Source organism: Muntiacus reevesi, chromosome 2, assembly GCF_963930625.1.
Source record: "Muntiacus reevesi chromosome 2, mMunRee1.1, whole genome shotgun sequence".
NCBI classification, from domain to species: Eukaryota; Metazoa; Chordata; class Mammalia; order Artiodactyla; family Cervidae; genus Muntiacus; species Muntiacus reevesi.
The window spans coordinates 281696060-281711536 of record NC_089250.1 but is presented as its reverse complement, the minus strand read 5'-3'; the positions used below and the strand labels follow the sequence as shown (position 1 = coordinate 281711536).

Below are 15477 nucleotides of genomic sequence, written 5' to 3'. Positions count from 1 at the left end.
CCCTAAAGTCCCTTAATAAGAAACCCCCGATTTCCTAGGCCTCACAGATCCCAAGTTTTCTCACCCTGCGCATTCTACATAAGACAAAAGATTCCCAGTCCCCTCTGTCTCAGGACCCCAGTTACTTCAGCCCGTGGGACCCAGATCTCCTCAAGCCGAGCGACTTCTCCCTTAGACGTAGTACCTACGTTATGCCCAAATTTTTCTGAGTGTTCAGGAGGAGATCCTCAAAACCCTTCTTGGAGAAACATTCCCTCTGCTTCACTGGAAGAGAGCCCTGATTTCAGCCTGACCCCAGTACAGCAGTTAGGGGTTTCCGGGTCTCCTCGAGAATCCCTCCGTCACCCACAGACACATCACTCCCAGTACCTTCCCTCAGAGGGGCTGAATTGTAGGGAACAAAAGAAAACAAATCTAGTTCGCATTAGGCTGGTCTGTCATATCTAGTCAGGGTCCGTCCATCCCACCAATACCCTCACCCTGACTTTCCCCTCACCTTCCTACCCTGGACAGTCCACCCAAGGCAGGCAGCTCAGGCTCTGGACACCGGTCTCGGCTATCTCAGCACATTTTTCTTCCAGAGGCACCCTGGCCTTGAGAACTCCATGGCGCTGAGGCCGAACAGGTCTCCAGAGGAGAGCACTGAGGGAGATGCCGGGAGAACAGAGCGGAAGCCCACGGTGAGAGGTGGAGGTGGCAAAGCTGGGCTCGAAGCCAGCTCTATAGGAAGGACAAGCTGCTGGGCCCTGAAGCACCACAGACTGCTTGGCTGGGCAGCTGAGTGAACTTCCCTGTGACTGTACACAGGATGCCAATGCCTGGTCCTGTCTGAGATGGTGGGATGGAGTGGGATAAATCAGGACACTAGCTTCTCAACTGCTCTGTGTCCAGGGAGAGTTAGGAAAATGCTCAGAGTTTGTTCAGCTAAGCAGGACACAGTCGGGAAGGAAAGTCTTCATCCCTGTCTCACACAGACCATCCAGGAGCTTCAGGCTACTCCCCACACAGAAGATGGAGGAGAAGGCTCAGCTCTAAGGTCTGACTTAGATTAGTAAATCACTGATGAAATCTATTATTTTTCTTAGGCCAAAGATGCTTTCAAAGACATCTCCATATACTTCTCCAAGGAAGAATGGGAAGAGATGGGAGAACGGGAAAAAATCCGATATAGGAATATGAAAAGAAACTACGAAGCGCTGATTGCTATAGGTAACAGGAAGTGCTGGGTGCGTGTGAGCCGCGAAAACATGAAACAGGTCTTCACCCTCAGTGTTCACTTGGCCTGCTCTTAGGTGGCTTCACCTGCTCACAGTTCCCTTTTGTGTGGAGAATAACCTGGAGGAAATGTTTACAGTTCTGTACCAGAGGGAGGGTGACCCTGCTGTACAGAGCTCACCTCTTGCCTTGTTCTAGATTACCCCAGCACATCCTACTGATTCCCTGACTCTGTGACACTTTCCATTGCTTCTATGCTTTGTTTCCCCTTCTTAGAACAAATATTTTGCTTCTTTCCAGGTTTCAGAGCCACTCGACCAACTTTCATGCGTCACCGCCGGCAGGTCATCAAGCCCCAGGGAGATGACACTGAGGATTCTGATGAAGAATGGACACCAAGGCAGCAAGGTGAGAGTCCAGGAGGATTTGGATGTGTCTTCCTGAAACCAGCCTGGGCTTAGGTCTCAACTACATCTCAGCCAGTAGCAAGGAAAACATAATTTTCAGCATTCCAAAGTGGCTGTGGCTGAGTATTGACATTAGCCTGAATGAAGATGAATGTATAGGTGTTCCAGTGTAATTCTCAAAAGTTTTATGGTTAAAATTTATCATTCTTTTAAAAAAGAATTATCTTGCTAAACATTCTTAGTGAAAGGCAGTTAAACAAACCTTAGAAATAAATTCACCAAACAGATTGGTTATTGGTTATTGTATTAAGTCTCTTCAAAGAGGAAATGATTAACATATTATGTCAAGATACATGATTTATGTATGTATATAAAACAAAATACGTGATCTTCTTACCCTAATGTTAAACTAATTCTTTAATTTGATTCTGGGAAAGGGTTTGAGAGAACTATTTATTCTCCATGATCTTTCCCACATTTCACTGACCAGAGATGGCATCAGGTAAATAAAATGAAGTACACTTATAAAATAGAAGTGAGCAGCTCACTTCCTCGTCTGCTGCTCAAACAGTTTAGAAGGATTAATCTGCCTAGACTGGAGAAAACAATTTAGATAGTTCTATGATTCTCCATCTATGGATTTCTGTTCTCCCAGATTTTTAAAAATTATTTATTTAGTTTTGGCTGCACTGGGTCTTTGTTCCTGTGCACGGGCTTTCTCTGGCTGCGCTGAGTGTCTTCTCATTGCAGAGCACGTGCAGGCTCTGTAGTTTCTGACACACAGGCTTAGCTGCCCCGCAGAAAGTGGCATCTCCCTGGACCAGCCATCGAACCTGTGTCCTCTGCATTGGCAGGCAGATTCTCATCCACTATGCACCAGGGATGTCCCTCTGTCCCCTTAGGTTATTAAAACTAGGGAAACGGACATGAAAACCAAACATTTGGTTGTCTGCAAAGGTTTTGACATAAGGAGAGACTCTTCATAGGGAATACATACGCCTCGGTTCACCATACGCCTGCTCGTCTTTATTTACCTTTTTAACAGTTTCTGAGTGTATGGCACACCGCTGCTAACTATGTACACGTTAGTGTTAGTGGCCACAGTGCTAATCGCTCAGTCATGGCTGACTCTGCGTCCCCAGAGACTGGAGCCCACCAGGCTCCTCTGTCCATGGGATTCTCTAGGCAAGAACCCTGGGGTGGGTTGCCATCTCCTGCTCCAGGTGATTTCCCAAGCCAGGGATTGATCCTGCATCTGTTGCATCTCCTGCATTGCCGGTGGATTTTTTACTGCTGAGCCACCGGGGATATATACACACATTGCTGTACAACAAATCTGTAGAAGTGTTACATCTTGCGTGACTGAAGCCCTAACCCACTGAGGAACAATTCTCCAATCCTTCCTCCTCACAGCCCTTGGCAACCATGATTATATTTTCTCTTTCCATAGAATTGATTAATTTAGATACCTCAGAGAAGGGGAATCAGGCAATGTTTGCCTTTTTTGATTGGTCACTTCACTTAGTGTAATATCATCAAGGCCTATCTATGACGTAGCATGTGACAGAATTCTTTTTTAAGGCTTCAAAACATTCCGTTGTGTGCATGTGGATATAAGAGCTATAACATATATCTTATATATAATCTCCATCTTTTATCCCCAATGAACATTTAGATTGCTTACGCATCTAAATTGCTTATGCCCATTGGGAATAATGCAGGAATGACTATATGTGTGCCCACTATTTAGTCAATATCTTGCTCTCCATTTTTTATGGAAACACACTCTTGAGCTGGATTGCTAGACCATATAGCAGTTCTAACTTTCTGTGGAAACTCCATACTGTTTCTATAAAGCTTGCAACATTTTACATTGCCAACAATAGTGTATAAGGGTTCCAATTTATCCATATCCTTACCAAACTTCCTATTGTCTTCTTATACATGTTGCCCATCACAGAAGGTTTCAATTTGCATTTCCCTATTGATTAGTAATATTGAGCATCTTTTCGTATGCTTGTAGGCCAGTTGTGTATTTTCTCTGGAGAAATGTCTATTCAATTCCTTCTCTCACTGTTAGTCAGCTCAGACTGCCATAACAAAGCAGACTGCATTCCTTAAACCACAGAAATTAGTTTTCTTACAATGGTGGAGCATGGAAATTTGATATCAAGGTGCCATCATGGCCCATCAGGTTCTCTTCCTGGCTTATAGGTAGCCTTCATACTGGTGTATGCTTATTAACCCCTTTTCAGATGCATATTTTACAAATATTTTCTACCATCCTATAGGTGGCCTTTTCAACTCTGTTCAGTGTGTCCTTTGCTGCACAGAGGTTTTAAGATTAATCTCCTTTCTCTATTTTTACTTTGTTACTAATCCTTGTGCACTTGGCACCATATCTAAGAAATCATTGCTGATTCAGTGTCGTGAAGCTTCACCCTTGTTGTCTTCTAAGGGTCTTATCAAGTCTTGCATTTAGGTCTTTCATTCATTCTGAGTGATTTCTCTTCAAATTGCAAGATGTTCATTATTTTGCATATGGTTATTTTGTTTCCCAGCACCATTCATTACAGGGATTAAACTTTCCCCATTATCTTGACACATCTTCATTAGATCATGTATCCAAAGAGTTTATTTCTGGCTGTCTATTCTGTTCCATTGATTGACATATCTGTCTTTAAGCCAGCCAGCTTCCTCAGTGGCTCAGCAGGTGAAGAATCTGCCTTCAGTGCAGGAGACACAGGAGATGAGGGTTCACTCCATGGGTTAAGAAGATCCCCTGGAGAAGGCAATGGCAACCCTGTCCAGTATTCTTGCCTGAGAAATCCCCTGGACAGAGGAGCCTGGTGGGCTACAGTCCAAAAGGTCACAGAAAGTCAAGAAGACTGAGCGACTAAGCACACATGTTTTGCCAAATCCACACTCTTTTGGCTCCTGTACCTTTGTAGTGTGTTCTGAAATCAGAGGCCTCCAGCTTTGCTGTTCTTTCTAAGATTGCTTTGCCTTTGTGGTGCTCTGGGATTCCGTGTTAACTGTTGGATGGATTTTCTATATCTGAAAAAAATTCCATGGAATTTTAGTAGGAATTGTTTTAAATCTTTAAATTACTTTGGGTAGTATGAACAGCTTAATAATATTAAGCCTCCAAATCCATAAACATGAGACACCTATCTATTATTTATGTCAGATTCCTTTCAGCAATATTTTGTAGTTTTCCACATATAAGTCTTTCATCTCCTTAAGTTTGTTTCTAGTTACTTCATTCTTTTCAATGCTATTATAAATAAGATTATTTGTCCAGTGGCTAAGACTCCACATGCCCAATGCAGAGAACTTCGGTTCTGTCCCTAGTCAGGGAACTAGATCCCACATGCCACAACAAAGACCTGGCACAAACAAATAAATAAAAATAAATATTTTTTTTTTAATTTAACTCAACCCTAGCTTCAAAAAAATAAAAAATAAATAGTATTGTTTTCTTATTTTCCTTTGTGGAATGGTCATTCTTCATGCATGGAAAGATATTTGAAACTTGATTTTGTACCGTGCAACTTTCTGTGCAGGTTTTTTGTGTATGTGGATTTAAAGATTTTTCTACACATAAAACCATGCACCTGTGAACAGATATGATTTTACTTCTTTCTTTGCAAATGGAAGCCTTTTGTTTCCATTTCTAACCTACCGTGCTGGCTAGGAGTTCTAATATTATGGTGAACAGAAATGTTGAAAACGGGCATCCTTGCCTTTTTTCCTTGGTCTTTTTCACTGATGACTATGATGTTAGAGATAGACTTTCAATATATGACCTTTTATTGCAGTCACTTCTTACTATGTCTACATTCTTGAATACTTTTGTTATGAAAGACTAGTAAATTTATTAGATATTTTATGAATATCAGATGAGGCACAGATGAAGTTTCATATATTTTTTTTAATTTTAAGAAAATTACGTAATGCTCACAGTGGAACCATGGGAGTTGATGATACAGAAATCATTTTCCATTCATCCTTTGGTAATCATTGTCTTTGTCACTCTCTGGCTTAGAATTATGTGTCCTTAGTTAGAATACCCAGAGTTTGGAAACATTTACCAACCAAAACACTGATTCTCATCGTTTTTTAGGTAAACCTTCTTCGATGCCCTTCAGAGTGGAGCACAGTAAACACCAGAAGGTGAGTATTTCCCAAATCCTGTTGCCAAAATATCCTCCTCATGGATCCAGTCACAGGTGAGAATAGGAGAAAACACAGAGATCCTGGAGACTGCTGCCTTCCTGTCCTGAATCTTTAGCACACTGTCTGATATCATCACCACCTTTACAGTTAGTAAGAACAACAAACATAGTATCCTGTTCTATTGTTACATTATTCTCAAAATATTTCAGACTTAAAGCATTTTATGTGAATAAACTTACTTAAACCTTAAAACAATCCTACAGTACCTATAAGTATGTAAATAGCTATCACCATTATAGACCCAAACAAATGAGGTGAAAACATTTAATTATATGCCTGGGATCACAGTATCACTGGTAGTGCAATCTAAACCAATGCACGTACTCTAAACCCCTTACAAACTGATTAAAGCTTCCATAGTTCTTTGAAGCTTATTCATATATCTTTATATCATTTATCTGAGAGATGTTTTCAACCTCAGTTCTTTTGTTCTGTACTACGGAGGGATATGCTAAGACATCTGACTAATGGAAGCTTAAGGACATGTTGGGCAGTTTGTAGAGTGGATGGTCCAAGATGAAGAAGCTTAAGGACATGCTGGGCAGTTTGTAGAGTGGACAGTCCATGATGAAGAAGGAGAGAGGATCCCTGCCTCAGAGCCTCCCACTCCAATAAGACGAAGCAACTTGCAATCCTGATAAGCCTCAGGTTTATGCCTGAAAAGCAATAAATAAGAAAATAACAGAAGGACGTCCCATAGATTACCTGCATTTGAGTAGAAACTCATCATCTGGGCATCATTTCAAATGGTCATTCTTGTAGGAGGGAGTAACAACTCCTTTCTCTGAGCTACAATTAGGCAACTCTCCTGTTTGGAATCATGTGTTTAGCCTGCCCTTGTGTTGCGAGCTTTGAGAGCCTAGCCCACACCCATTCATTCTCAGAAGTCCAAGCCCAGCTCAAAACCCCTGAGGGCCCACTGAATGTTTTGTGAATGAGTGACTCCACATTTAAGCATTCATCTAGGAGTAGAAAGATCAAAGAATGCTGAATGGAGTATCTGTGAGCTGCACTTGAAATATAGATGCAGTTTAGGGAATAAATTGATACCAGAGATGTATGCGCACGTTCTTACTGTATTAAATAGCACACACAACAATTTGTTGAAGGTTATTAAATTTCATGTCCATTATAATATTAAGAACTAGCCTGTATACCAATTCATGGATCAGGAAACTGAGCAGAACCAGCTGGTCATACAGCCTTGTTCAAGGAGAACTGATGAGACCAGCTACCTTAATTCCAAACATTGTCGCTAGGACATGGCAACCTGCAACTTTCATCTCACTTTCTTTATTGTCTAAATATGTTTCTGCCGATCGTCTTTTCTCCTCTTAATCTCACTGCTTTGTCACCTTATTTTCCACATGTGTTTTGTACCATCTGTAATTTACCATAGTTCCTTGTCCATCAAAGGGCCACTAATTAATAGAAACCCCCGGATCTCTCTATGAGCACTTACCCTTTTCTTTCCCTGGCCTCCAGCTATTCTCCCTGCCTTGATCTCACTTTTATGCAGAAAGTTGAAGGGGAAGAACCTTAAGATATGAATTCTAGTTTTGATTCCCTATCCACCTAGGTCCCTTTTTTACACTCCAGTGTTCAGACCCTCCCCCCATATCAGGTATTTCCAAGATTTGTCAAAGTATTAACTCAAGTCATGCATGTGAAAACACTTCATAAAGACTTAAAATACTAAAGAAATGCATGTTGTCTTTTACTCACATGGAAGAGAATGTCCAGGGCACCATTAAGTAATGAATCTGGTTTGAAGGAATTGCTGGGAGCAGCAGAATCGCTGAAGACAAGTGGCTCCAAGCAGGCTCAGAAACCGGTCCCACCTTCCGGAAAAGCAAGGACCCCTGGACAGCACCCCAGACAAAAAGTCGGTAAGAGAAAATTTGGGGAGTTCCTCTAATTAATTCCTCTAATCCCTGTAGAAAAACTAATAGGTATGGCCCAGGTGTGTGGCATGGACTTTGGGTATGCATGGGTTTAAGCTGGACTGATCTGAGACATGAAGTTAGCACTGGGGCCTTGGGAAAATCTTTTCCATTTTCTGATGTCCTGATTGCTATCTGTAAAGTGAAGATAAGGATACATAATTCATACAGTGCTTGAAAGCCTTACATTAAATGCAAAAGTCTGACACCTACAAGGAGTTCAATAAATCCAGCTGTGATAATGGGAACCGAGCTTTGTTAGTGTTTATGCCCAGACCTCTGCTCAGTGCCTTAGGTATCATGAGCCCTTACCATATATTTTCTGAGTAGAGGTGTCATTGAACTATTTCCTAATTAAGATGGTTTGGAAGTTAAACCTACTAACAGGAAGTGCAAGATGCAATCACTGAACTGGGCATCTGTGGTCAGTGGAACCTCAGTCTCCTGAACTTGTAGTTCAAGGGAAAAGAAACAAAGCATAGAGAAGGGACTCCCTGGTGGTTAAGTGGTTAAGACTCCACGCTTCCACTGCAGGAGGTGTGGGCTCCATTCCTGGTCAGGGAAGTAAGATCCCACAAGCCATGCAGTCTGGCCAAGAAATTAATATTGTATCATAAAAGCCTAAAATTACAAAAGTAAAGTTTGAAAAATACATGTAAGCAAGTTTTAACAAAGTGTATAGATGGACAGGTAGGAGAACTCACACTTTCTGATAAAACAGGGACTAACTCCCCAGACCCCACCAGCCTTGCAGAGCTTCTGTTCTCCATCTTAGAACTCAGAAGAAAGGAGACTGGAGTGAAGAGGTACAGTCTACGAGAAAGAAAGGGCCTCGTGTACCAAGAGGTCAGCGAGCCCCAGGATGATGACTACCTCTGTGAGTGACCCCGCTGGCCCACTCATGGAGAAGGGGCTACGAGCCCTTGATCCACTAACCTCACGTCACCGTTTAGCCCCCGATCATCCCCTTCCTCTATGACTTGGGATACAAGATCGAGGCCAAATGCCCGGAATGCCCCAGTTCTTTCTGAAGGTCATTGCGACCAGCAACATCACTGTACCACCTCTAAATCCCTGTTCTCACCTCCAGATTGTGAGGAGTGTCAGAACTTCTTCATCGACAGCTGTGCTGCCCATGGGCCCCCAACATTTGTAAAGGACTGTGCAGTGGAAAAGGGGCATGCCAATCGCTCAGCCCTCACTCTGCCCCCTGGGTTAAGCATCAGGCTGTCGAGCATCGCTGACGCTGGGCTTGGAGTGTGGAACGAGGCATCCGATCTGCCAGCGGGCCTGCACTTTGGCCCCTATGAGGGCCAGATCACAGACGATGAAGAGGCCGCCAACAGTGGATACGCCTGGATGGTGAGAAGCACCCAATTCCCTGTCCTCTGACCTCTAACCGCTTTTATGTGGTGGGGGGCACTTCATGTCTACATGGGAGGACACAGATGGTGATAACATGGTCGTCAATGACACAGTCAGCCCTGTGTACTGTGTGCCATGGGCGTGAACACAGGACTCCCATCTAAAGGTCAGAGGAGAGGTGGGAACACAGTGTACAGACACTCTGGACCTCTATCTAAGGTCAGAGGAGAGGTGGGAACACAGTCTACAGACACTTAGACCTCTACCTAAGGTCAGAGGAGAGGTGGGAACACAGTCTACAGACACTCAGGACCTCTATCTAAAGGTCAGAGGAGAGGTGGGACCACAGTGTACAGACACTCAGACCTCTATCTAAAGGTCAGAGGAGAGGTGGGAACACAGTGTACAGACACTCAGACCTCTATCTAAAGGTCAGAGGAGAGGTGGGACCACAGTGTACAGACACTCAGACCTCTATCTAAAGGTCAGAGGAGAGGTGGGAACACAGTGTACAGACACTCAGACCTCTATCTAAAGGTCAGAGGAGAGGTGGGAACACAGTGTACAGACACTCAGACCTCTATCTAAAGCTCAGAGGAGAGGTGGGAGCACAGTGTACAGACACACAGAAGTGACTCCTACCTTGTGGAGCTCTTGCTTTCAATGAACCAAGAGACTCAGACTTGGAATGATGAGTAAGGAGCTTACCGTGTGGTCCGACTGGCAGATGAATCCATGCAGGCTGAAAAGCACCAATGACTACTCAGGGAAATAGCTCTTCTGTTGCTTCCTACCAAAAAAAAAAAAAAAAAGAAAAGCTTGTAACTCTTTCTCTGACCCTCAGATCACCAAAGGGAGGAACTGCTACGAGTATGTGGATGGAAAGGACACGTCTTGGGCCAACTGGATGAGGTGAGTGCAGTGAGTCTGCAGTGTGTAGACACTGAGACGCCCTCCATCCCACGCCCCTTTCCTTCTCAACCCGGCTCCCTCAACAGCTCTCACATCTTCTTTCTTCTTTTCCCTCCATATCATGCTCTTTCATTTCAAAAGACACTGGAAAGTAGGAAATAAAAATATGGCATGTGCCGTCAAGATACAACTCTATATGCAGAACAAAACTGGTGGATTGAAAACAACTTGAGGAGTCTAGATTCACCAGGGACACTTTAACTCACTTAATGGACACTTACCACGCACTTTGTGGTTCAGTTTAGACAGTGAACATCGGTACTGAAGCAGATCACACAACCCTTGTCCTTTTGGAGAACATACTGCAAACAGACATTACCCAATTGATTTTAGGAACAGTAACCTTATTTCTTCTATCTTTGAGTAACTGCACACGCCAGGATGACCTAACACAGGAGACCTTGACTCTCTGTGGGCAAAAACCTCCTCAGGCTTGGTTCCAGTGAGAAGTGGGCCCTGAGGCCTCAGAAGGAATGGGGGGCAGCTTGGTCCTGAGCAGGGCCATTCTCTGAGGGCTTCTCCTTTCATCAGGGCAGGCAGACAGTGAACAGACTATTACTGTTCCATGTCTCAAGCTGTATCAGAACTCTCTCCAAGCGTCTGTGGGAGGGGGTGGGCAAGCGAATAGGACCCTGGATACACGTGGGGAGATGGCAGAAAGACTCGGGAGAGAAGGCAGGCTGGGGTGAGTGCTGAGGGCTGCGTGCTAGCCAAGGAGCACCAAGTCCTGTGGATGAAAGAGAACTTAATTCAGAGTTTAGAGGAGCTGAAGGTCAGCAGCCTCACGGACAGTCCAGGTGGAGACGAGTCAGGAACTGGGCTCTGGAAAATGGCTACTTAGGTAAGGAGAGAAAAGCATGGGAATTCCCATCGCCTGGTCCAAGGTGTGAACAGACGGTCCACATGAGGGGCGGCCTCAGAGGCGGAAGGCAAGGAGCTGGGCATGGGCGGAGAGTGGAGGGCACTCATCCCCTGAGGTTTCTTTCCCTTTCCCGGCCTCGACCCCAGGTATGTGAACTGTGCCCGGGACGACGAGGAGCAGAACCTGGTGGCCTTCCAGTATCACGGGCAGATCTTCTACCGAACCTGCCAGGTGGTCAGGCCGGGCTGTGAGCTGCTGGTCTGGTACGGGGACGAGTACGGTCAGCACCTTGGCATCAAGCGGAACAGCATGGGGAAGAGTGAGCTCGCGGCCGGGAGAGGTGGGTGTCTCCCCTCTTCCAGCACCCCACCCCATCCTGGGAGCCTCCGTGGTCCGATTTCGAAGCAGAGGACAATCCAGTCCAAAGTCAGTTGAATAGCAATTAAAAAGCCTCAGAATTTGATTATTTTCATATGATTGTTAGGAAAAATTTTTATATTAAAAATGCTAGTTCTAATTTTTAATACTTCATACAAAATAATATGTAACATCACCTTCTGCTGAAAGGCTTAGAAGCAAATTCCAAGTTTTCTATCACCTACCAGCTCTCTGCCCTTTATTTGTTTCTGCTTCATTTCCTCCCATTTCTAAGCGACACGTGTACAGTGATGCGCATTCAGTTACTGTTCCAGTCTGTTGTCATGTGAGCTCACGCTCTGTGCCAGACGGGGCTCCACGCACCGAAACAGACAGAACCGCTGCCCTGGGGCAGCAGGGGCTTCACACCAGACAGGGGTTGGTGCTGAGGAAAATCAGCGCAGGCAACGTGCCTCGGGTCAGCGTGAGCAGAGGGTGGGGTGCGGTGCAGGACGGCGCGGCAGGGTCTCTGCATTGATAAGACCTGCGGGGAAGGATTCCAGGGAGGAGAGCAGCCAGTGCCGCAGCCCCAGGGCCGGGAAGCGAGGCCATCCATGCCAGGGGTCGCGGGAGGAAGCACAGAGGGAGAGGAAGGAGGCTGGATGGGACACGGAAGCCTCAGGGCCTGTGTCCACGTGCAGGCCCCAGGGGTCCTCCTGGGTGACACAGAACAACCGCCAGGCTTTCAGCTGCAAGCGGCACGTTCTCTGTGGTAAGAAGATGCTTTGGTTCACTTTTGGGAAGAGACAGCAGCGGGGAGTCCCCTCAGAGGTCAGTTCATTGCCAGACATGGTGGGAGAGTGGGCTGGCTGAATATGCTCGGGAGTGAGGTTGTGCAGAGTCTGGCTGGACATGTATTTTTAAACAGGGTTTCCTAGTGCATGTTAAGTGGACTAAGCCTGAATGAAATAAATGAGGTATGAGTACTGGTGAGGCTTGAGAAACGATATGCCTTTATTTTATGATTTATGGGAAACTGAGAGAGGAGCAATATGTGAACCAGTTTGGGCAGCAGGAGCCAGACCTGTAGTCAGTGGTACCTGGGCCGCTCGGTCTCGTCCACGCTCAAACCCACTTCCTGCAGAGATCGGCACAAAGGCTGCTCTTTGAACATGGAGCCACAAAGTCAGATTTAGCCACACCTGCTCTAACCACCCCTCGTGCTGCCTCCCATATGCAGAGGGCTCCAGGCCAGGCGTCCCTAACTTAATAGACCATTTCCCCTCGCAGTGAGACTCTCAGGAGATTCCACCTAAGTCATCAACTCTTATCCCTCAGTAGGGTAAATACCTGTGGCCACTGTGACGTGACTTTTCAGACACTTACACGCAGGGAAAGTCCCTGCAGATCCACCTCTATCAGGAGAGACGCTGCCTCTGATGCTGCTGGAAGGTCCCTATCTGGGTGATATGTAGAAAAGGTCCTTGATGCCCACTTCCTGGATTTCTGTAGATGTAGAGAACAACAGTGGAATGGAAAAGTGGACTGTAAGGACACTCGATGAGATACAGATTGTGCAATGTCAACACTTAAATGATGAGTGGGGAGGGCCTGACCACGGCAAACCAACTACCTGACAAATGCTTCCTCTTTCAGCAGAACCGAAGCCCAAGATCCATCCATGTCCCTCCTGCTCTCTGGCCTTCTCCAGCCAGAAATTCCTCAGCCAACACATCCAACGCAGTCACCCTGCTCAGACCGTCCTGAGACCATCTGAAAGAGACCTCCTCCAGCCAGAGGATCCCTGCCCAGGCAGTCAAAATCAGAGATATTCAGATCCACACAGCCCGAGCGACAAACCTGAGGGTCAGGAGGCCAAGGACAGGCCCCATGCTTTGCTGAAAAGTGTAAGGCTGAACAGGATTTCAAGGGTCTCTTCCTACTCACCCGGAAGACAAATGGAGGCTTCTAGGGTGCATGAGAGAATGAAAGACGAGCCCAGCACAAGCCAAAAACTGAATCCAGAGGACACAGGCACATTGCTCAAGGGGGCAGGGGTCTCAGGGATTATGAGGGTCACATACGGAGAGTGTGGGCAAGGCTCCAAGGACAGGTCAACTCTCAGCACACACGAGAGGACACACACAGGGGAGAAGCCCTATGTTTGTGGGGCTTGTGGGCAAAGTTTCCATCGGAAGTCCCATCTCATCACACACCAGAGGACACACACAGGGGAGAAGCCCTATGTTTGCAGGGAGTGTGGGCGAAGCTTCAGTCGGAAGTCCCTCCTCATCACCCACCAGAGGACACACACAGGGGAGAAGCCCTATGTTTGCAGGGAGTGTGGGCGAAGCTTCAGTGATAAGTCCCTCCTCATCACACACCAGAGGATACACACAGGGGAGAAGCCCTATGTTTGCAGGGAGTGTGGGCGATGCTTCAGTCATAAGTCAGTCCTCATCACACACCAGAGGATACACACAGGGGAGAAGCCCTATGTTTGCAGGGAGTGTGGGCGAAGCTTCAGCGATAAGTCATTCCTTATAAGACACCAGAGGATACACACAGGGGAGAAGCCCTATGTTTGCAGGGAGTGTGGGCGAAGCTTCAGTCGGAAGTCCCTCCTCATCACACACCAGAGGATACACACAGGGGAGAAGCCCTATGTTTGCAGGGAGTGTGGGCGATGCTTCAGTCATAAGTCAGTCCTCATCATACACCAGAGGATACACACAGGGGAGAAGCCCTATGTTTGTGGGGAGTGTAGGCGAAGCTTCAGTCATAAGGCCAATCTCATCTCACACAAGAGGACACACACAGGGGAGAAGCCCTATGTTTGCGGGGAGTGTGGGCGAAGCTTCCGTCAGAAGTCAGTCCTCAACAGACACCAGAGGACACACACAGGGGAGAAGCCCTATGTTTGCAGGGAGTGTGGGCGAAGCTTCAGCGATAAGTCATTCCTTATAAGACACCAGAGGACACACACGGGGGAAAAGCCCTATGTTTGCGGGGAGTGTGGGCGAAGCTTCCGTCAGAAGTCAGGCCTCAACAGACACCAGAGGACACACACAGGGGAGAAGCCCTATGTTTGCAGGGAGTGTGGGCGAAGCTTCAGCGATAAGTCATTCCTTATAAGACACCAGAGGATACACACAGGGGAGAAGCCCTATGTTTACAGGGAGTGTGGGCGAAGCTTCAGTCGGAAGTCCCTCCTCATCACCCACCAGAGGACACACACAGGGGAGAAGCCCTATGTTTGCAGGGAGTGTGGGCGATGCTTCAGTGATAAGTCCCTCCTCATCACACACCAGAGGACACACACGGGGGAGAAGCCCTATGTTTGCAGGGAGTGTGGGCGAAGCTTCAGTGATAAGTCCCTCCTCATCACACACCAGAGGATACACACAGGGGAGAAGCCCTATGTTTGCAGGGAGTGTGGGCGATGCTTCAGTCATAAGTCAGTCCTCATCATACACCAGAGGATACACACAGGGGAGAAGCCCTATGTTTGTGGGGAGTGTAGGCGAAGCTTCAGTCATAAGGCCAATCTCATCTCACACAAGAGGACACACACAGGGGAGAAGCCCTATGTTTGCGGGGAGTGTGGGCGAAGCTTCCGTCAGAAGTCAGGCCTCAACAGACACCAGAGGACACACACAGGGGAGAAGCCCTATGTTTGCAGGGACTGTGGGCGCAGTTGCCGTCACAAGTCCGTCCTCATCAGACACCAGAGGACACACACAGGGGAGAAGCCCTATGTTTGCATGGAGTGTGGGCGAAGCTTCAGTCAGAAGTCAGGCCTCATCAGACACAAGAGGACACACAGGGGAGAAGCCCTATGTTTGCATGGAGTGTGGGCGAAGCTTCAGTCAGAAGTCAGCCCTCATCAGACACCAGAGGACACACACAGGGGAGAAGCCCTATGATTGCGGGGACTGTGGGCGAAGCTTCAGTCGGAAGTCCCTCCTCATCACCCACCAGAGGACACACACAGGGGAGAAGCCCTATGTTTGCAGGGAGTGTGAGTGAGTCATGAGCAACAAACCACACCTTAGCCACAGGAGGATTTCTGCAGCCACCCCATGCCTCAGCTCTAAGGGCGCCTCAGAGGAGGCCT

The 15477-nt window shown here is 46.7% G+C and overlaps 1 protein-coding gene across 1 annotated transcript; it reads left to right on the top strand.

Annotated features, from left to right (window-relative positions):
- Window positions 1–605: 605 nt before the first annotated feature.
- LOC136157735 (histone-lysine N-methyltransferase PRDM9-like) lies at window positions 606–14313 on the top strand. Its single transcript, XM_065919520.1, has 11 exons — window positions 606–680; window positions 1086–1209; window positions 1516–1623; window positions 5749–5798; window positions 7594–7750; window positions 8580–8681; window positions 8895–9166; window positions 10014–10081; window positions 11150–11343; window positions 13017–14002; window positions 14257–14313. Exons 1-11 carry the CDS (start codon window positions 606–608, stop codon window positions 14311–14313), a joined length of 2193 nt encoding a protein of 730 aa, XP_065775592.1.
- The last annotated feature ends 1164 nt before the right edge of the window (window positions 14314–15477 follow it).